The sequence below is a fragment of the Coregonus clupeaformis genome, chromosome 19, assembly GCF_020615455.1.
Source record: "Coregonus clupeaformis isolate EN_2021a chromosome 19, ASM2061545v1, whole genome shotgun sequence".
Lineage (NCBI taxonomy): Eukaryota > Metazoa > Chordata > Actinopteri > Salmoniformes > Salmonidae > Coregonus > Coregonus clupeaformis.
Genome location: NC_059210.1, coordinates 19670084 through 19691866, shown reverse-complemented (window position 1 = coordinate 19691866; position 21783 = coordinate 19670084). Strand labels below are relative to the sequence as shown.

Here is a 21783-nt window from a genome sequence, read left to right as displayed (position 1 = left end):
TCTTGATATGCCACACCTGTCAGGTGGATGGATTATCTTGGCAAAGGAGAAGTGCTCACTAACAGGGATGTAAACAAATTTGTGCACAAAATTTGAGCATTTTGTGTGAATGGAAAATGTCTGGGATCTTTTATTTCAGCTCATGATATATGGGACCAACATGTTGCTTTTATATTTTTGTTCAGCATACATACAGACAAGTACATATAGACAAAGCACTAAGTAGTATCTATTTGTGAATGTTTAATTTGCCCTCATTCATTAGACGGTCCATGACGGCAGACAGTTTATGAAGTACATTGACCCCAAACTGGGGGTAGCCTTGCCGGAGAGGGACTATGGCGGCAACTGCCTCATATACGACCCGGGGAACACCACCGACCCCTGGCATAACATCTGGGTAAGACACGCATGCGCGCACACATTAACCTGTAGCATCAGGAGACCACCGCAATGGTGGCACCTGCAGGAGCTGTGACACTAAAGACATTTCTCTCGCTTTGTCTCTCGCGTTCTCTCTCTCTCGCTTTCTCGGGCACTCTCTCGGTGTCTCTCGCTCTTTCTCTCGGTCTTTCTCTGGCCGTCTGCGAGGCTCTTGACTGATGTGTCTAGAGCAGATTGGATGCTTAGACCGGGACGGAGTTTTAAAGTACTGCACTCAGGGCTCCAACAGACTGCCCTAGTGGACTGTACACTCCAAAATGCTGGCGTTCTGTGGGCTTGTAACCATAAATTACACTAATTAATCACTGTAATTTCCACATATATTTCAAACCACTGTTGTTCTCGTCAAACAAGGTTCTCAGTTCTCTGTTAACATGGTTGTAAAAGGGCCGTCCCAAAGGTCACTGTTGACTGTAGGTCGCTGTTGGTTGTAGATTCCACCATAAATGCTGAAATGCAATTGTAACAATTGCTTAACACTATGGGCTACTGTATGTTTAAGCTTAAACTCTATTGGACCAGTTAGGTTTGCTACTGGAGTAGTAGGGAGAATTGAAAACCGCACAACTGAATAATTTAGGAAAAGAATGCCGGCAAAAAATTATTACAAAAAAAGAATCACCTTGAGTAAATATTGATATGTGAAATGTGTACAATGAGCTCAATATTAATTAAATACATCAACAGTACAATAGACTTAGATATCGGCCATATATCCCGCCTATAGTTTACTAGGGTGCACCCAACTCTATTTTAATCTGAGGGTATCTCAGCTTTCAAAGTTCAATACAAATACAATAAACATGAGTCTACAGAAAAACACAACCCAATTCACAAATACTGACTTATAAACCACTATGAGATGGAATCAAATGTGAGTGACTGTGCATATCAATAAACACTGTAATGTGTTTAAATGTGGTATGTGCTCATGACAGTTCAACTGCAATGTATGGTGCTATGATGTCTTGCAACAAAGACTCCTACCACACTGTGGTATGGCAGTGCAAATTCAGTATCCTCCAAGGAAAAGGACAAATAAATATTTGCATGCAAATCTTCTTACGGATGTCCTGGGTTCGGGCAGCTCGCTATCCTTGGTGGAACTGAATCCATACTTAAACCTGACCTGTTATACAAACAGGATCACAGAATATATATACAGTGGGGAGAACAAGTATTTGATACACTGCCGATTTTGCAGGTTTTCCTACTTACAAAGCATGTAGAGGTCTTGATTAGGGGGACCTTGCGTGCGCTGCAGGATTTTAATCCATGACGGCGTAGTGTGTTACTAATGGTTTTCTTTGAGACTGTGGTCCCAGCTCTCTTCAGGTCATTGACCAGGTCCTGCCATGTAGTTCTGGGCTGATCCCTCACCTTCCTCATGATCATTGATGCCCCACGAGGTGAGATCTTGCATGGAGCCCCAGACCAAGGGTGATTGACCGTCATCTTGAACTTCTTCCATTTTCTAATAATTGCGCCAACAGTTGTTGCCTTCTCACCAAGCTGCTTGCCTATTGTCCATAGCCCATCCCAGCCTTGTGCAGGTCTACAATTTTATACCTGATGTCCTTACACAGCTCTCTGGTCTTGGCCATTGTGGAGAGGTTGGAGTCTGTTTGATTGAGTGTGTGGACAGGTGTCTTTTATACAGGTAACGAGGTCAAATAGGTGCAGTTAATACAGGTAATGAGTGGAGAACAACAGGGCTTCTTAAAGAAAAACTAACAGGTCTGTGAGAGACGGAATTCTTACTGGTTGGTAGGTGATCAAATACTTATGTCACGCAATAAAATGCAAATTAATTACTTAAAAATCATACAATGTGATTTTCTGGATTTTTGTTTTAGATTCCGTCTCTCACAGTTGAAGTGTACCTATGATAAAAATGACAGACCTCTACATGCTTTGTAAGTAGGAAAACCTGAAAAATCGGCAGTGTATCAAATAATTGTTCTCCCCACTGTATACCATGAGTACCTTTTCATATAAACATTAATATAGCTCTTAGCTTTAATCTCTTACAGGAATAAGAAAATAAAACTTAGTCAAAATGCTTTACACTTTAACTACAGCACCAGGCTCACGTGGACTGAACAATAGTGCCTGGGCAAATGGAAATTACTAGTGCTTACACCTATACACCATTTCATATAAAGTAATCTAAAACATAACTGTGTACCAAAATGGATTATGATAATAGCTAATCACATTTTATAAAAGTATGAAAACTAAAATAGTTCGCCATGCATGATTAGCATGATCACTAACGTTTGCTATTTCAATTGATCGATAGCTGAGCTAGCCTAAATGTTAACGGCTTGTGCGTATGCTTGGTTCAGTATGAACACGCACAAAATGCTAGCAATAGCTTAGCTAGCCTAATCGCTAGTGGCTCGTTCTCCTTTTGAAAACTCACCAAATACTGCCGTCATTCTTTCCCTCAACCCCTTCACAGCACGTTCGGATAGATAAGTGAGCTATTATCCGTTTTTTTTATTTTTAGTTCAGTATTATACAACTTCTCACAACGATTTGAAACTTATTTTTTCTTCCATAGAATGGCGGTATCTCTTCACGTTCCGTTCTAGCTCCTTTTTAACATGTTGGCGTCCACTGGTGTAGAATGTGTGGTTAGGAGAGGGACTAAGATATAATATTGTGTTTTGATTGGCTCAACATAAACTGCTCGTCATGCAGCTTCTGAACATATCATAATATAATATGATTGGTTACTGGAATCTCACTAGTAACGATAAGTATTCAACATTCGTTGACCTGTGTTACACAATGTTGTAGGTGTTGTCATTAATGAAACATCTATGGAATGCACTCTTCATGAGTGTGTCATATAGTCCTTGTCCAAGGTAGTCTCATACAATATCAAATGGTCAATGAGTGGTAAGGTTAAGAATTATTACAAGAATGCTGTTTTTGCAGGACAAGATGGATGGCTTTGTCCCCGCTCACTTTCTTGGCTGGTATATTAAGGTGGGTCTGAGTAGTGTACTGTATTTTAGGCCTATATTTAATACTTGATTAAGTACTGGATTAAAGGTAGAGTTAGCAATGTGACATCATCATACACAGTGGTGGGCAACTGCTTACAGAAATCCACAACAACCGAATTCACATCTCCGTCTCCCTCTTCATCTGTCAGACACTTGTGATCAGAGACTGGTGGATGTGTATGATCATCAGTGTGATGTTCGAGTTCCTGGAGTACAGCCTGGAGCACCAGCTCCCCAACTTCTCTGAGTGCTGGTGGGACCATGTATGTACCTCTTCTTCTTCTTCATAACACACAATTGTAACTGACAAGGATATTTTTGTCCACTGTTGATTTCACTATTGATTTACAATTTGGATACTGGATGTTTAGTCTGTTTTGATACTGGGAGGCAATTCAAAAGCAACTGACTTTATTGAATTTCAAGTGTTTGTCAGTAGATGTTGAATGTTATGTGCAGAAAGCTTGAGTTAGGATTTTGTCCTCAGTGAATGCTGAATGCCATGTCTCTCTCTGTGAATCCTAAATGTCATGTCTGTGTCTTTTCAGTGGATAATGGATGTGCTGGTGTGTAATGGCCTGGGGATCTACGCTGGGATGAAGACCTTAGGCTGGCTGTCTATGAAGCCCTACCAGTGGCAGGGACTGTGGAACATCCCCACATACAAGTACGCTGCCCACCTCCTGGAACCTTGGTTACGCTTGGTTACGCTTGTGCACAAAGAAGTTCCAAGTCCCAACGTCATAAGAGTTATAGATATGGGCGTTGTTTACACCATCCATCCCTAATATTCTCCTATCAAAGAGTTTGTAGTAGTAGTTTCTTATAGAAGGTTCTCATTTCTTATTAGGGATGGATGGTGTATGATATGTGTGTGTTTGTTAATCAGGGGGAAGATCAAGCGCATGGCCTTCCAGTTCACACCCTACAGCTGGGTCAAGTTTGAGTGGAAGCCTGCCTCCAACCTACGCAGGTGGCTGGCTGTCCTGGGCATCATCTTCATGGTGAGACTCAATCTCTCTCTCTCACTGTTGCGCTCTCTAATTTCTCTCACCTCTCTCTCGCTCTCACTTAAATCAAATCAAATGTTATTTGCCACATGTGCAGAATACAACAGGTGTAAACCATACAGTGAAATGCTTACTTACAAGCCCTTAACCAACAATGCAGTTTTAAGAAAAAAAGTGTTACGTTAAAAATAATTAAAGAGCAGCAGTAAAATAATATAACAGTAGGGAGGCTATATACAGGGGGTACCGGTACAGAGTCAATGTGCGGGGGCACCGGTTAGTAGAGGTAATAGAGGTAATATGTACATGTGGGTAGAGTTAAAGTGACTATGCATAGATAATAAACAGAGTAGCAGCAGCGTAAAAGATGGGGTGGGGTGGGGTGGGGGGGACAATGCAAAAGTCTGGGTAGCCATGATTAGCTGTTCAAGAGTCTTATGGCTTGGGGATTGAAGCTGTTAAGAAGCCTTTTGGACCTAGACTTGGCGCTCCGGTACCGCTTGCCATGCGGTAGCAGAGAGACCAGTCTATGACTAGGGTGACTGGAGTCATGGTATAGAGGTCCTGGATGGCAGGAAGCTTGGCCCCAGTGATGTACTGGGCCGTAAGCACTACCCTCTGTAGTGCCTTGCGGTCGGAGGCCGAGCAGTTGCCATACCAGGCGTTGATGCAACCAGTCAGGATGCTCTCGATGGTGCAGCTGTATAACTATTTGAGGATCTAAGGACCCATGCCAAATCTTTTCAGTCTCCTGAGGGGGAATAGGCTTTGTCGTACCCTCTTCACGACTGTCTTGGTGTGTTTGGACCATGATAGTTTGTTGGTGATGTGGACACCAAGGAACTTGAAGCTCTCAACCTGTTCCACTACAGCCCGGTCGATGAGAATGGGGTTGTGCTCAGTCCTCTTTTTTTCCCTGTAGTCCACAATATTCTCCTTTGTCTTGATCACGTTAAGGGAGAGGTTGTTATCCTGGAACCACACGGCCAGGTCTCTGACCTCCTCCCTATAGGCTGTCTCATCGTTGTCGGTGATCAGGCCTACCACTTTTGTGTCGTTGGCAAACTTAATGATAGTGTTGGAGTCGTGCCTGGCCATGCAGTCATGGGTGAACAGGGAGTACAGGAGGGGACTGAGCACGCACCCCTGAGGGGCCCCCCATGTTGAGGATCAGCGTGGCAGATGTGTTGTTACCTACCCTTACCACCTGGGGCGGCCCGTCAGGAAGTCCAGGATCCAGTTGCAGAGGGAGGTGTTTAGTCCCAGGGTCCTTAGCTTAGTGACGAGTTTGAGGGCACTATGGTGTTGAATGCTGAGCTGTAGTCAATGAATAGCATTCTCACGTAGGTGTTCCTCTTGTCCAGGTGGGAAAGGGCAGTGCGGAGTGCAATAGAGATAGCATCATCTGTGGATCTGTTGGGGCGGTATTCAAATTAGTGGGTCTAGGGTTTCTGGGATAATGGTGTTGATGTGAGCCATGACCAGCCTTTCAAAGCCCTCTGTAGCTCAGCTGGTAGAGCACGGCGCTTGTAACGCCAAGGTAGTGGGTTCGATCCCCGGGACCACCCATACACAAAAATGTATGCACGCATGACTGTAAGTCGCTTTGGATAAAAGCGTCTGCTAAATGGCATATTATTATTATTATTAAAGCACTTCATGGCTACAGATGTGAGTGCTACGGGTCGGTAGTCATTTAGGCAGGTTATCTTAGTGCTGTTGGGCACAGGGACTATGGTGGTCTGCTTGAAACATGTTGGTATTACAGACTCAGTCAGGGACATGTTGAAGACACTTGCCAGTTGGTCAGCGCATGCTTGGAGTACACGTCCTGGCCCTGCGGCTTTGTGAATGTTGACCTGCTTAAAAATCTTACTCACATCGGCTACGGAGAGCGTGATCACATAGTCATCCGGAACAGCTGATGCTCTCATGCATGCTTCAGTGTTGCTTGCCTCGAAGCGAGCATAGAAGTGATTTAGTTCGTCTGGTAGGCTCGTGTCACTGGGCAGCTTGCGGCTGTGCTTCCCTTTTGTAGTCTGTAATAGTTTGCAAGCCCTGCCACATCCGACGAGCGTCGGAGCCGGTGTAGTACTCTCTCTGTCGACTGTCTGTCTATGTCGCTCTCTCACCCCCTCACACTAATCTCTGTCGCTTGCCTCTCCACTCTCTCTCGCCCTCTGTTAGTTCCTGCTGGCGGAGCTGAACACCTTCTACCTGAAGTTTGTGCTGTGGATGCCCCCGGAGCACTACCTGGTGTTGCTTCGCCTCGTCTTCTTCGTCAACGTGGGCGGCGTGGCCATGAGGGAGATATACGACTTCATGGACGACCCGTGAGTATTAGTAACACTGTGTGTATTGTGTACAGTGTGTCATTACAACTGACTAGGTATCCCCCTTTCCCTTTCTAGCCATTAAATCCCCCGTCTCTCTCTTTCTCCCCCTTCCTCCCTCAGGAAGTTCTATAGGAAGCTGGGGCAGCAGGCGTGGCTTGTGGCGGCCATCACCGTGACCGAGTTCCTCATCGTGGTCAAATACGACCCCAGGACCATCATGCTGCCCATCCCCTTCTTCGTCACCCAGTGCTGGTTCCTGGGCATCGTCCTCATCCTCACCTGGACATTGTGGCGCTTCTTCATCCGGTAAGCTGCCAACCAGTCTGCCAGTCTCCTCCTCTGAGTCGTCTGTTGTAGAACATAGCAATAATGACAAGAATGTGGAATAAAACGGGTCTTTCTCTAGCAGTGTTAGGGTCATGAACTGGAGTCATTCTGGTCTCTTCTGTTAACTGTGGCATGCAGACATGCTTTGGTAACACTTAACATTCCGATTACCATCAACATTAATGAATTGTCAATTGATAAGAAATGCCTTGCGTGAAGACATACAGTGGGGAAAAAAAGTATTTAGTCAGCCACCAATTGTGCAAGTTCTCCCACTTAAAAAGATGAGAGAGGCCTGTAATTTTCATCATAGGTACACGTCAACTATGACAGACAAAATGAGGGGAAAAAATCCAGAAAATCACATTGTAGGATTTTTAATGAATTTATTTGCAAATTATGGTGGAAAATAAGTATTTGGTCAATAACAAAAGTTTCTCAATACTTTGTTATATACCCTTTGTTGGCAATGACACAGGTCAAACGTTTTCTGTAAGTCTTCACAAGGTTTTCTCACACTGTTGCTGGTATTTTGGCCCATTCCTCCATGCAGATCTCCTCTAGAGCAGTGATGTTTTGGGGCTGTCGCTGGGCAACACGGACTTAAAACTCCCTCCAAAGATTTTCTATGGGGTTGAGATCTGGAGACTGGCTAGGCCACTCCAGGACCTTGAAATGCTTCTTACGAAGCCACTCCTTCATTGCCCGGGCGGTGTGTTTGGGATCATTGTCATGCTGAAAGACCCAGCCACGTTTCATCTTCAATGCCCTTGCTGATGGAAGGAGGTTTTCACTCAAAATCTCACGATACATGGCCCCATTCATTCTTTCCTTTACACGGATCAGTCGTCCTGGTACCTTTGCAGAAAAACAGCCCCAAAGCATGATGTTTCCACCCCCATGCTTCACAGGAGGTATGGTATTCTTAGGATGCAACTCAGCATTCTTTGTCCTCCAAACACGACAAGTTCTATTTTGGTTTCATCTGACCATATGACATTCTCCCAATCCTCTTCTGGATCATCCAAACTTCAGACGGGCCTGGACATGTACTGGCTTAAGCAGGGGGACACGCCTGGCACTGCAGGATTTGAGTCCCTGGCGGCGTAGTGTGTTACTGATGGTAGGCTTTGTTACTTTGGTCCCAGCTCTCTGCAGGTCATTCACTAGGTCCCCCCGTGTGGTTCTGTGATCATTTTGACCCCACGGGGTGAGATCTTGCGTGGAGCCCCAGATCGAGGGAGATTATCAGTGGTCTTGTATGTCTTCCATTTCGTAATAATTGCTCCCACAGTTGATTTCTTCAAACCAAGCTGCTTACCTATTGCAGATTCAGTCTTCCCTGCCTGGTGCAGGTCTACAATTTAGTTTCTGGTGTCCTTTGACAGCTCTTTGGTCTTGGCCATAGTGGAGTTTGGAGTATGACTGTTTGAGGTTGTGGACAGGTGTCTTTTATACTGATAACAAGTTCAAACAGGTGCCATTAATACAGGTAACGAGTGGAGGACAGAGGAGCCTCTTAAAGAAGAAGTTACAGGTCTGTGAGAGACAGAAATCTTTCTTGTTTGTAGGTGACCAAATACTTATTTTCCACCATCATTTGCAAATAAATTCATTAAAAATCCTACAATGTGATTTTCTGGATTTCTTTTCCTCAATTTGTCTGTCATAGTTGACGTGTACCTATGATGAAAATTACAGGCCTCTCTCATCTTTTTAAGTGGGAGAACTTGCACAATTGGTGGCTGACTAAATACTTTTTTTCCCCACTGTACATTTATGTTGATTCATGGAACCCTATGTTCAATAATTGCCCATTCTTATTTTAGTAATGTAATACGTTTCCATCTATTTCTTTATTGTGTATTTTTTGTTGTTGTAGATTTTTTGTTAACTTTTTATTCCATGCATCTCCTCCCAATATGGTATAATGGTTGTTTTATATTTTGTTTTTTCCGGGGCTGAGTGTGCTAATTTGTTTTATGTTGCGCCCCCCCCCATGCTGGACGTGACTGGGTATATTAGCCCTGCATGTTAAAGCTTCTCGTCTGTGTTCTCCACCCCTCCTCGTGTCCCTTCTCGTTCTCAGCGGCAATGTTCATGTCCAGTAAGGTAGGTGTAGGAGCGAGGCTGTGCCTTTTCTCCTATGTATCTGTGGTTTGCCGTGGTGCCATCATCATCACCCTTCCACCCACCACCTCACCTTCTATGGATCCAAAATGTATCCATGTTTTCCTCCACAGAATGAATCCTTCCCATGATGCATGTTGTTTTCGGGTTATGCCGTGTCGTACATCATCTATCCTCTTCCTGTTTTTTTGTTTTGTTTTCTGACCCTCAGGCCTTTTTGTCTTTTCACTCTCGGATGGTTCCTCAAGTAGAAGAGGGTTTGATCAGTGAAAACACTTTAAATGAAGTGGAAGTGGTCAAGTGCACACTTCAAAGTGTCGTTGTGGAACATTAGGAAGCTATGACTACAGTGTATTCGGAAAGTATTCAGACCACTTCCCTTTTTCCACATTTTGTTATGTTACAGCCTTATTCTGAAATTGATTAAATAAAAACAATTCCTCATCAATCTACACACAATACCCCATAATGACGAAGCGAAAACAGGTTTAGACATTTTTGCAAATTTATAAAATAATTTTTTTTTAAAAATACCCTTATTTACATACGTTTTCAGACCCTTTGCTATGTGACTCGAAATTGAGCTCAGGTGCATCCTGTTTCCATTGATCATCCTTGATGTTTCTTCAACTTGATTGGAGTCCACCTGTGGTAAATTCAATTGATTTGGACATGATTTGGAAAGGAACACACCTGTCTATATAAGGTCCCACAGTTGACAGTGCATGTCACAGCAAAAACCAAGCCATGAGGTTGAAGGAATTGTCCATAGAGCTCTGAGACAGGATTGTGTCGAGGCACAGATCTGGGGAAGGGTACCAAAACATTTCTGCAGCATTGAAGGTCCCCAAGAACACAGTGGCCTCCATTATTCTTAAATGGAAGAAGTTTGGAACCACCAAGACTCTTCCTAGAGCTGGCCGCCCGGCCAAACTGAGCAATCGGGGGAGAAGGGCCTTGGTCAGGGAGGGGACCAAGAACCCAATGGTCACTCTGACAGAGCTCTAGAGTTCCTCTGTGGAGATGGGAGAACCTTCCAGAACTACAACCATCTCTGCAGCAATCCACCAATCGGGCCTTTATGGTAGAGTGGCCAGACGGAAGTCACTCCTCAGTAAAAGGCATATGACAACCCGCTTGGAGTTTGCCAAATGGCACCTAAAGGACTCTCAGACCATGAGAAACAAGATTCTCTGGTCTTATGAAACCAAGATTGAACTCTTTGGCCTGAATGCCAAGCGTCACATCTGGAGGAAACCTGGCACCATCCCTACGGTGAAGCATGGTGGTGGCAGCATTATGCTGTGGGGATGTTTTTCAGTGGCAGGGACTGGGAGACTAGTCAGGATCGAGGGAAAGATGAACGGAGCAAAGTACAGAGAGATCCTTGATGAAAACCTGCTCAGGACCTCAGACTGGGGTGAAGGTTAATCTTCAAACAGGGCAATGAACCTAAGCACACAGCCAAGACAACGCAGGAGTGGCTTCAGGACAAGTCTCTGAATGTCCTTGAGTGGCCCAGCCAGAGCCCAAACTTGAACCCGATCAAACATCTCTGGTGCGACCTGAAAATAGCTGTGCAGCGACGCTCCCCATCCAACCTGAAAGAGCTTGAGAGGATCTGCAGAGAAGAATGGGAGAAACTCCCCAAATACAGGTGTGCCAAGCTTGTAGCGTCATACCCAAGAAGACTCGAGGCTGTAATTGCAGCCAAAGATGCTTCAACAAAGTACTGAGTAAAGGGTCTGAATACTTTATGTAAATGTCATATTTCCATTTTTTATTTTTAATACATTTTCAACAATTTCTAAAAACCTGTTTTTGCTTTGTCATTATGGGTTATTGTGTGTAGATTGATGAGATTTTAACAAATGGTTTTTAATCAATTTTAGAATAAGGCTTTAACGTAACAAAATGTGGAAAAAGTGAAGGGGTCTGAATACTTTCCGAATGCACTGTATGACTCATTCCTTAGCCACCAACACAGTTTATAAAGGGTGACATGGCATGAGCTGGTGGTGTAAGATGCTGTGTCAATTATTATTTCCTGTAACATGCCATGTCACCCTACAAGAAATCGAAAAATGGCTTGAAACTCACGGATGGTTTCCAAAGCTGATGTCAAATCAAATCCAAATGTATTAGTCACATACACGTGTTTAGCAGATGTTATTGCGGGTGTAGCGAAATGCTTGTGCTTCTAGCTCCGACTGCAGTAATATCTAACAAGTAATTATCTAACAATTTCACAACATATACCCAATACACACAAATCTAAGTAAGGAATGGAATTAAGAATATATTCATATATGAACAAGCAATGACTGAGCGGCATGGACTAAGATACAGTAGAATATAGTATATACATATGAGATGAGTAATGCAAGATATGTAAACATGATTAAAGTGACTAGTGTTCCATTTCTTAAAGTGGCCAGTGATTTCTAGTCTGTCTATAGGCAGCAGCCTCTAATGTGCTAGTGATGGCTACTTAACAGTCTGATGGCCTTGAGATAGAAGCTGTTTTTCAGTCTCTCGGTCCCAGCTTTGATGCACCTATACTGACTTCGCCTTCTGGATGATAGCGGGGTGAACAGGCAGTGGCTCGGATGGTTGATGTCCTTGATTATCTTTTTGGCCTTCCTGTGACATCGGGTGCTGTAGGTGTCCTGGAGGGCAGGTAGTTTGCCCCCGGTAATGCGTTCGGCAGACCACACCACCCTCTGGAGAGCCCTGCGGTTGTGGGCGGTGCAGTTGCCGTACCAGGCGGTAATACAGTCCAACAGGATGCTCTCAATTGTGCATCTGTAAAGGTTTGTGAGGGTTTTCGTTGTCAAGCCAAATTTCTTTAGCCTCCTGAGGTTGAAGAGGCTCTGTTGCACCTTCTTTACCACACTGTCTGTGTGGGTGGTCCATTTCAGTTTGTCAGTGATGTGGACGCCAAGGAACTTGAAGCTTTCCACCTTCTCCACTGCGGTCCCGTCGATATGCATAGGGGGGTGCACCCTCTGCTGTTTCCTGAAGTCCACGATCATCTCCTTTTGTTTTGTTGATGTTGAGTGAGAGGTTCTTTTCATGGCACCACACTCCCAGAGCCCTCACCTCCTCCCTGTAGGCTGTCTCGTCATTGTTGGTAATCAAGCCTACTACTGTTGTGTCGTCTTGATGATTGAGTTGGAGGCGTGCTTGGCCACGCAGTCATGGGTGAACAGGGAGTACAGGAGTGGGCTGAGCACGCACCCTTGTGGGGCCCCAGTGTTGAGGATCAGTGGAGGTGATGTTACCTACCTTCACCACCTCGGGGGCAGCCCGTCAGGAAGTCCAGGACCCATTTGCACAGGGCGGGGTTCAGACCCAGGGCCTCGAGCTTAATGATGAGCTTGGAGGGTACTATGGTGTTGAATGCTGAGCTATAGTCAATGAACAGCATTCTTACATAGGTATTCCTCTTGTCCAGATGGGTTAGGGCAGTGTGCAGTGTGATGGCGTTTACATCGTCTGTGGATCTATTGGGGTGGTAAGCTAATTGAAGTAAGTCTAGGGTGACAGGTAAGGTAGAGGTGATATTATTCTTGACTAGTCTCTCAAAGCACTTCATGATGACAGAGGTGAGTGCTACGGGTGATAGTCATTTAGTTCAGTTACCTTTGCTTTCTTGGGTACAGGAACAATGGTGGCCATTTTGAAGCATGTGGGGACAGCAGACTGGGATAGAGAGAGAGTGAATATGTCCGTAAACACACCAGCCAGCTGGTCTGCGCAAGCTCTGAGGACGCGGCTAGGGATGCCGTCCTAGCTTTATTATTAGCAGTTATAAAGTGTGGCCAAGGGTTTCATCACAGGCAACTGTTGCTATGAGAATAGGGAGATTGTTACTGTGTTGTCCTTCAACCTGTCAGTCAGCATGCTGACTCCACCCCGCCCGCCGTCCTCTGACAGCCAATCAGATCAACAGCTCCTCACCCTGCACCTCCCACCAACTATCTTCAGGCATGGTTCTGAAGCACACAGAGGAATATAGCCGCATGTTATCTGGACATAGCATCTTTAAACAGACTTGAAAAGTGGTGTCCTCCTCCCAAGCTGTGTGTTTGACAGACACACAACCTATGTACACTACCAGTCAAATGTTTGGACACACCCACTCATTCAAGGGTTTTTCTTTATTTTTTAAAAAATTTTACATTGTAGAATAATAGTGAAGACATCAAAACTATGCAATAACACATATGGAATTTTGTAGTAACCAAAAAAGTGTTAAACATATCAAAATATATTTTATATTTGAGATTCTTCAAATAGCCACCCTTTGCCTTGATGACAGCTTTGCACACTCTTGGCATTCTCTCAACCCCCTTGACTGTCCTCCTCTGCTCTACCCGCAGTGACATCACTCTCCGCTACAAAGATGCTCGCAGACGGAAGCAGGAGGTTACAGGGGACAGCGACCGTCCCCATGGCAACGGTGGCACGGCAACCCCGTCGGGACGCAGCAAACTCAACGGCATCTCCGAGTCACTCCGACACAGGAAGTCCTGAGAGGCGGGGCCTGCCGTTGCACCGCTGGTAGGGGGTGGGGAAAAGGACAAAGAGAAGAGCCTCAAAAATCCCTATCACCTTACACACGCAGGTCACCTGCAAGTGTAGAGGTGTGAGGAGGTGTGTGTGTATGTATGTCTGTCTGTCTGTCTGGGGGAAGGGGGATGTTGTTCTTGTGCCTACCTGAACAGAGTCATAGTCGTTGTTTCCTATGCTGGCTTTTCACTGTTATCACTAATCACAGAACAAAACACCGGACAGGGACTTTGGGTTGGGGTGTCAGCTAGCTATCTCATACTACAGGGATTTACCTCATTTACGTTTATTGTGTAATCGTGCTGGGAACTTTACGGGGGTGATTTATTATTCTGTTATGTGTTGAAATGTAATTGGGTCAACAAAATTGCGCTAAACTGGGATCACAAAGGGTATTGGGTTGGGACAGATCATAGATTTGTTTTCACCATGGCAGAATTATGTTAACTTACATGTAATCATGTAATGTAATCAGGATGAAGCAAGGATTGAGAGGGAGAGGAACTGAACCCCCAAGGGGCCAGCAGCCATACCTACAAGCTAAGTAACAGCCAAAGCTTTGAACTCATCCCTGCTCAAGCCATACTCTGCTAAACCAGGCTTTCCCAAAGTCGGTCCTGGGGTGCCCCAGGAGGCACGTTTCGGTTTTTGACCTAGCACTACACAGCTGATTCAAATAACCAACTAATCATCAAGCTTTGATTATTTGAATCAGCTGTGTAGTGCTAGGGCAAAAAACTAAATGTGGACCCAGGTGGCGCACCAGGATCGAGTTTGGGAAACCCTGACTAAACCGCTTGGGCTGTGCCGCTCAGAACCTGCGCTAGGGAAATTAAGTTTACAAAGTCCCAATGCCGTAGAGGTGCAATATCATCATTAGATCCTAGCAACGTGGTAATGATGGCTGTAACATAACCAAATTGGACTCCAAGCTGGAGAGGAGGGATGCAAGGTATTGCAAAGCCGGCCAAAAAACGCTTTCAATACAGAATGAACATCTGTACAATTCTAAATATGCTTCAAGAACGGAGGGCACACATAGCCATTGGGGAAATTTGAACGACATCTGACACACCTGTTTTTATTTAGTCTCTCTCATTTCTTAATTAATCACACTGGTGCCATTCATGGGAAATAAGTCTCAGAATAGCCAAAAGCCAGGTGACAGGTAACAATTAGTGTTGGCTTTCAAGTTGAAGTGGTCGCTACAGTTCTACGGAACGATTTGCCCCTCGTCGCACTGTTCAGCATGGGCGAACGTCAAGCCTAGGTGACATGAAGGGACTTCTTTTAAGGAAGCGTGTAGAGAGTTGTCCACGTTATGGATGGTTGGCTACAGACTTAATCCACTTGTGTTGGGGTTCACCCTCCCAATAAATAAGGGAGAGAAAAAAAGCACATCAAAAAGATAAGACTAAAATGGGCAGCCTTTGCACTGCTCAGAGCTCAATGTTGACTCTGCTGGGACATGAACTTGGGCACCTTGATTCCATGTGTTCCAAGCACCATCCGATGTAAAATAACTAGTTGTGTGTCGCAATAGGTATTACTGTATGTATGTCCCTGGATGGAGAGTAGAAGACTTGTGCTAAATAGTTCCAAACTGCCTGATGTGACCTATAACATGCTTAATGCCATTTATAATCTATTGTGAATGTAAGCCAGCAGCTCTAAACCTTAAAAGAAGAGGGCTTCTCATTGAACGCCAATTATTTAACATGTTATGTGCTGGTTATAAACTGGGCTGTGGTGCAACGTAGCATTGCCATTGAAGTCCCGTGTAGCTCAGTTGGTAGAGCATGGCCCTTGCAACACCAGGGTTGTGGGTTCGATTCCCACGGGGGACCAGTATAAAAAATATAAAAAATGTATGCACTCACTAACTGCACTGCTAAATGACTCAAATGTAAATGTAAAAAGTCTACATATATATTTCTCAACAGTTTCATTTTTAATTGTAATGCTTTTCCTCTCTCCTAACAGTAATATTTCTGGAAATAATGATGATGTATGTATGTATGTATGTATGTATGTATGTATGTATGTATGTATGTGTATACATATGCAGTGCTATGAAAATGTATTTGCCCCCTTTCTAATGTTCTCTACTTTTGCATATTTGTAATACTGAATGTTATCAGATCTTCAACCAAAACCTAATAGATAAAGGGAACATAAGTGAACAAATAACACAACAATTACATATTTATTTCATTTATTTCATAAACAAAGTTATGCAACACCCAATTCCCCTGTGTGAAAAAGTAATTGCCCCCTTACACTCAATAACTGGTGTGCCACCTTTAGCTGCAATGACTCCAACCAAATGCTTCCTGTAGTTGTTGATCAGTCTCTCACGTCGCTGTGGAGGAATTTTGGCCCACTCTTCCATGCAGAACTGCTTTAACTCAGTGACGTGTGGGTTTTCAAGCATGAACTGCTCGTTTCAAGTCCTGCCACAACATCTCAATTGGGATTAGGTCTGGACTTTGACTAGGCCATTCCAAAACTTCCAATTTGTTGCTTTTTAGGAATTTTCATGTAGACTTGATTGTGTGTTTTGGATCGTTGTCTTGCTGCATGACCCAGCTGCGCTTCAGCTTCAGCTCACAGACGGATGGTCTGACATTCTCCTGTAGAATTCTCTGATACAGAGCAGAATTCATGGTTCCTTCTATTAAGGCAAGTCGTCTAGGTCCTGAGGCAGCAAAGCATCCCCAAACCATCACACCACCACCACCATGCTTGACCTTTGGTATGATGTTCTTACTGTGGAATGCAGAGTTTGGTTTTCGCCAGGCATAATGGGACCCATCTCGTCCAAAAGGTTGACTCAAGTTTGCCAAAAAGCACCTGGGTGATCATCAAGACTCTTGGAAGAACGTTCTATGGACAGATCATTCAAAACGTATAACTTTTTGGACGACATGGTTCCAGTAATGCCTGGCGAAAACCAAACTCTGCATTCCACAGTAAGAACATCATACCAAAGGTCAAGCGTGGTGGTGATGGTTTGTGGATGCTTCAACAACTATAGGAAGCATTTGGTTGGAGTCATTGCAGCTAAAGGTGGCAGAACCAGTTATTGAGTGTAAGGGGGCAATTACTTTTTCACACAGGGGAATTGGGTGTTGCATAACTTTGTTTATGAAATAAATATGTAATTGTGTTATTTGTTCACTTATGTTCCCTTTATCTAATATTTGGTTTTAGTTGAAGCTCTGATAACATTCAGTATCACAAATATGCAAAAGTAGAGAAAATTAGAAAGGGGGCAAATACTTTTTCATAGCACTGTACATACACACACACACACACACACACTGTACCAGTCAAATGTTAGGACACGCCCACTCATTCAAGGGTTTTTCTTTATTTTGACTATTTTCTACGTTGTAGAATAATAATAAAGACATCAAAACTATGAAACAACACATATGGAATCATGTAGTAACTAAAAAAGTGTTAAACAAATCAAAATATGTTTTAGATTTTAAATTCTTTAAAGTAGCCACCCTTTGCCTTGATGACAGCTTTGAAAACTCTTGGCATTCTCTCAACCAGCTTCATGAGGAATGCTGTTCCAACAGTCTTGAAGGAGTTCCCACATATGCTGAGCACGTATTGGCTGCTTTTCCTTCACTCCGCGGTCCAACTCATCCCAAACCATCTAAATTGGGTTGAGGTCGGGGGATTGTGGAGGCCAGGTCATCTGATGCAGCACTCCACCACTCTTCTTCTTGGTCAAATAGCCCTTACACATCCTGGAGGTGTGTTGGGTCATTGTCCTGTTGAAAAACAATTGATATTCCAACTAAGCGCAAACCAGATGGGATAGCGTATCGCTGCAGAATGCTGTGGTAGCCATGCCGGTTAAGTGTGCCTTGAATTCTAAATAAATCACCAGCAAAGTACCCCCACACCACCACCTCCATGCTTCACGGTGGGAACCACACATGCGGAGATCATCCGTTCACCTGCCCTGCGTCTCACAAAGACACGGCGTTTGGAACCAAAAATCTCAAATTTGGACTCAGACCAAAGGACAGATTTCCACCTGTCTAATGTCCATTGCTCGTGTTTCTTGGCCCAAGCAAGTCTCTTCTTCTTACTGGTGTCCTTTAGTAGTGGTTTCTTTGCAGCAATTCGACCATGAAGGCCTGATTCACGCAGTCTTCTCTGAACAGTTGATGTTGAGATGTGTCTGTTACTTGAAGTTTGGGCTGCAATTTCTGAGGCTGGTAACTCTGATGAACTTATCCTCTGCAGCAGAGGTAACTCTAGGTCTTCCTTTCCTGTGGCGGTCCACATGAGAGCCAGTTTCATCATAGCGCTTGATGGTTTTGCGACTGCACTTGAAGAAACGTTCAAAGTTCTTGAAAATGTCCGTATTGACTGACCTTCATGTCTTAAAGTAATGATGGACTGTCGTTTCTCTTTGCTTATTTGAGCTGTTCTTTCCATAATAGGGACGTGGTCTTTTACCAAATAGGGCTATCTTCTGTATACCACCCCTACCTTGTCACAACACAACTGATTGGCTCAAACGCATTAAGAAGGAAAGAAATTCCACAAATGTAACTTTTAATAAGGCACACCTGTTAATTGAAACGCATTCCAGCTGACTACCTCATGAAGCTGGGTGAGAGAATGCCAAGCGTGTGCAAAGCTGTCATCAAGACAAAGGGTGGCTACTTTGAAGAATCTAAAATATATTTTGATTTTTCTTAACACTTTTTTTGGTTACTACATGATTCAATTTGTGTTTTTCATAGTTTTGATGTCTTCACTGTTATTCTACAATGTAGAATATAGTACAAATAAAGAAAAACCCTTGAATGAGTAGGTGTGTCTAAACTTTTTACTGGAACTGTGTGTGTGTGTGTGTGTGTGTGTGTGTTTGTGTGTTAAAAAAAGAAATTGGTTTCAGAACATTTTGCCCCCTTCTTTGAATGTTCAGGCTGCCTGAACAACGTACAACTTAAACATAAAAATACTATTTAGCTGAAGTATCTAAGTCTGTACCCGTTTTCTTGTACTGTGTTATATGGTGGAGTCTCTTGAAGATGACACTTAGAATTTTGTTTTCTTTGTTATTATTTTAGACGTGGGCCTGGGAATTCAGTCTAGCGTGCCCCTTGCTAAGGATCAGGATTTCGGGTCAATTCTATTTCAATTCAGGAAACTCTGATGATGATTGAAATTCAAATCATGGGTTGATAATTGCTCATTATTTTCAATGTGTACTTTTCAATTCACTTCCCCAAGCTGACATCACTGAAATGGGATTGATCCCAAAACCTGCTTAGTCTCGAAAACAAGCAACAGTGACTAGTCTGGCTTCAATGATGGACTCTTTTGGCATAGAGGAACTACGTCATTGCCTACGTTGATTGGGTGGGTGGGGGCTCTGGGGACTCTACCAACAAATCACGAGGCATACATGCCAGAACGTTGCGATTCAAAACCAAAGTTTGCAGCCAAAAACTTTGCAGTGGTTTGACGTAAACTAGCCACTTGGGAAATGCACTCATTAAAAATAGCCTACGTGATCTCCATCTTGCTAGCTACTAATTTGTAAGTCGCTCTGGATAAGAGCGTCTGCTAAATGACATAAATGTAAATTTACTATTTTGTATTTTATTCAAGCGGATATAGTGACGTAGGCAGTGATCTAGTTCCTCTATGGCAAAATAGTCCATAATTGAAACCAGAACCTAGTCATTGACCACGTTTACATGCACACCAATATCCCCTTATTACTCGGGATACTCAAGTATACTGTTTTTGAGTTGATGCATTTAAACATCATAACCCATTTATAATAACCTGAAAAAGCTTGTATCCCGGTTATGAGAAACCCAGATAAGATGCCTGGGATATGCTGATCTTAGACGGGATACTGTGGCATGTAGACATCTTATCCCGTTTACTGTTGTTTTCAGTTTCGCATATCATGGGTATTGTGTAATGATATTTTCATTTGATTTGTCAAACAAATCACTTCAAAACGTAGGCTACCTGAACAGTTCAAGCCACCAAAATAATTCCATAATAATTAATTTAGCTGATACTCCGTACTGGACCGTAGGCCTATAGCCTAATGGCTACTTTCACCCCTAATTTAGACAATTTTCTGCTTATAATTTCCGACATTTGGTAGGACATTTGTTTTTCAACTAAAGTTAGATACATGTAGCTTCTCATATGTCATAACTTGTTGCCCCAGAAGACTAAATAAAGTAGTGCTCACCAGAATGTCTTCCGTCGATAGAATGAATGCATTAGTAATGTAGGTAAGACCGGTAAAGTTGTCTGTTTCGTTTAGTTCTGTGTTTATGGACTGTGGAGGAAACGCAATAACACCGAAACAGTGGAAAGATTGGTTGTTTGCAAAATGTCCAAATGTCATCAGTTTGATCGGTTTTAAGGAAATGAAAAGCTGAAGAAACGATGAAACACGTTTCTGATGAGACTTCAGTTCGTCGTGGGTGCATATTTTATGTGGTTGAAATACTGTTTGCTTGCATAAGTGTCAAAGATAACACATTACACGTGCATTCGCATTTTCTCAAGAGATGAAAAAAATACAAATAAATAATATTCTCCACTCCTGTTCCCGAGACAAAATTAACATTTGTTCTATAATTTTACTGCAAGAAATGCATATTTCTGCAGGAGTCAATATTATATTACACTACATGTGAGAGGTTATAGGCACTACAGTCAGTCCATATTTATGTTACTATTCCATTTAACCCATATAAACTTAAGAGGAATATACAGTTTGTTCATGGATACAGCGATACTCGTGAGCGGGATAAAGGTGCATGTAAACCGCTTATCCCAAATAAGACCTTAAGCAGGATATGAGCTACTATCCAGAATACTGTGCGCATGTGAACTTGGTCACTGTGTTGCCTAGGGTCAGGTTTGAGACTAAAAACGGCTTGGGTTAAAACCAAGGCCTAATAGCATGGTGTCACGTCAGTGAACTCCCACTCTTAGCCACAAGAGAGCAGCAGATCTCTTCTGTCACAGCCTCTGCCTGTGCGGTTGGTCTGAGAGGGCTGTTAAAGCCATTTTCTACTGTTTTAATAAATGTGAACATGTAAAGGATAGTAAACAAAAAATGAAATGCTGCTGTAGCATGTTATTTTATAAAATTTTCAATAAAATCTAATTTAAAATTGGTGTCCTGGGATTGTATTTGTGACTCATCAATTATGGACGGTGCATTCTCTTTTTCACTGAGAATTTACACCGGTGTTTTACCAAAAAGGCACAGACTTTTGTGTTTCCACCTACACGGCCCAGCTCCAGTGACTCACTTGGCCATGGCCTCTGCGGAACTGCTCTGACTTTTCAAAGCGAGGCTGCTGGTACTTTTCAGCTGGCATTTATATAACAATGGAAAAACTGAACATGGCTTAACACCTTCCACGGCTGACACCATCTCACAAAGCAACTCCGCCAACACTGCTCTCCCAGTTCTCGCCCCTGCATCCAGCAACTTGAGAGAGTTCTGTCAAATGCTCAGTCTGCTCTGCACTCACGTGGTTGGCCAGGGACCTTGGCAAAGTCTCAACTCACTCAACAAATAGCTGCAGATGACCCTATGCCTGTTGGCTCTTATGGGAATGAGCTTAATACCCCCTCTGACTTTAAATCTCGTAGGGGGCTCGGGCTAATGCACCTAAATGTGCAAAGTATGATATCTTTTTTGGACACAATTGACATTTGGGTATAGGACTCATGCCTACGATTCTGGTTCTCTTGGAAACATGGTTAAATGGTTCTGTCTCTGATAAAGACATTGAACAGTGGCGGTCAGTGCCTTTTTATGTTGAGGGAGGACAAAACATTTTTTTCATGAGCATGGCCTTATTTCTATTACAGCATATTGGATGATTGTCATTCATATTCCATTCACCCAGTTCAATG

The 21783-nt window shown here is 43.4% G+C and overlaps 1 protein-coding gene across 2 annotated transcripts in view; it reads left to right on the top strand.

The window, feature by feature from the left end:
- The window catches only part of ptdss2 (phosphatidylserine synthase 2), a 46188-nt gene extending 30501 nt beyond the window's left edge, over positions 1–15687 (top strand). For both annotated transcript variants that reach the window (XM_041837641.2, XM_045227107.1), the window contains exons 6-13: positions 266–400; positions 3391–3441; positions 3611–3724; positions 4010–4128; positions 4351–4465; positions 6659–6804; positions 6928–7113; positions 13650–15687. In XM_041837641.2, the coding sequence (XP_041693575.2) occupies positions 266–400; positions 3391–3441; positions 3611–3724; positions 4010–4128; positions 4351–4465; positions 6659–6804; positions 6928–7113; positions 13650–13803 (1020 nt within the window). In that variant the 3' untranslated portion in view covers positions 13804–15687. The remainder of the gene's footprint in view (positions 1–265; positions 401–3390; positions 3442–3610; positions 3725–4009; positions 4129–4350; positions 4466–6658; positions 6805–6927; positions 7114–13649) is intronic.
- Positions 15688–21783: the final 6096 nt, after the last annotated feature.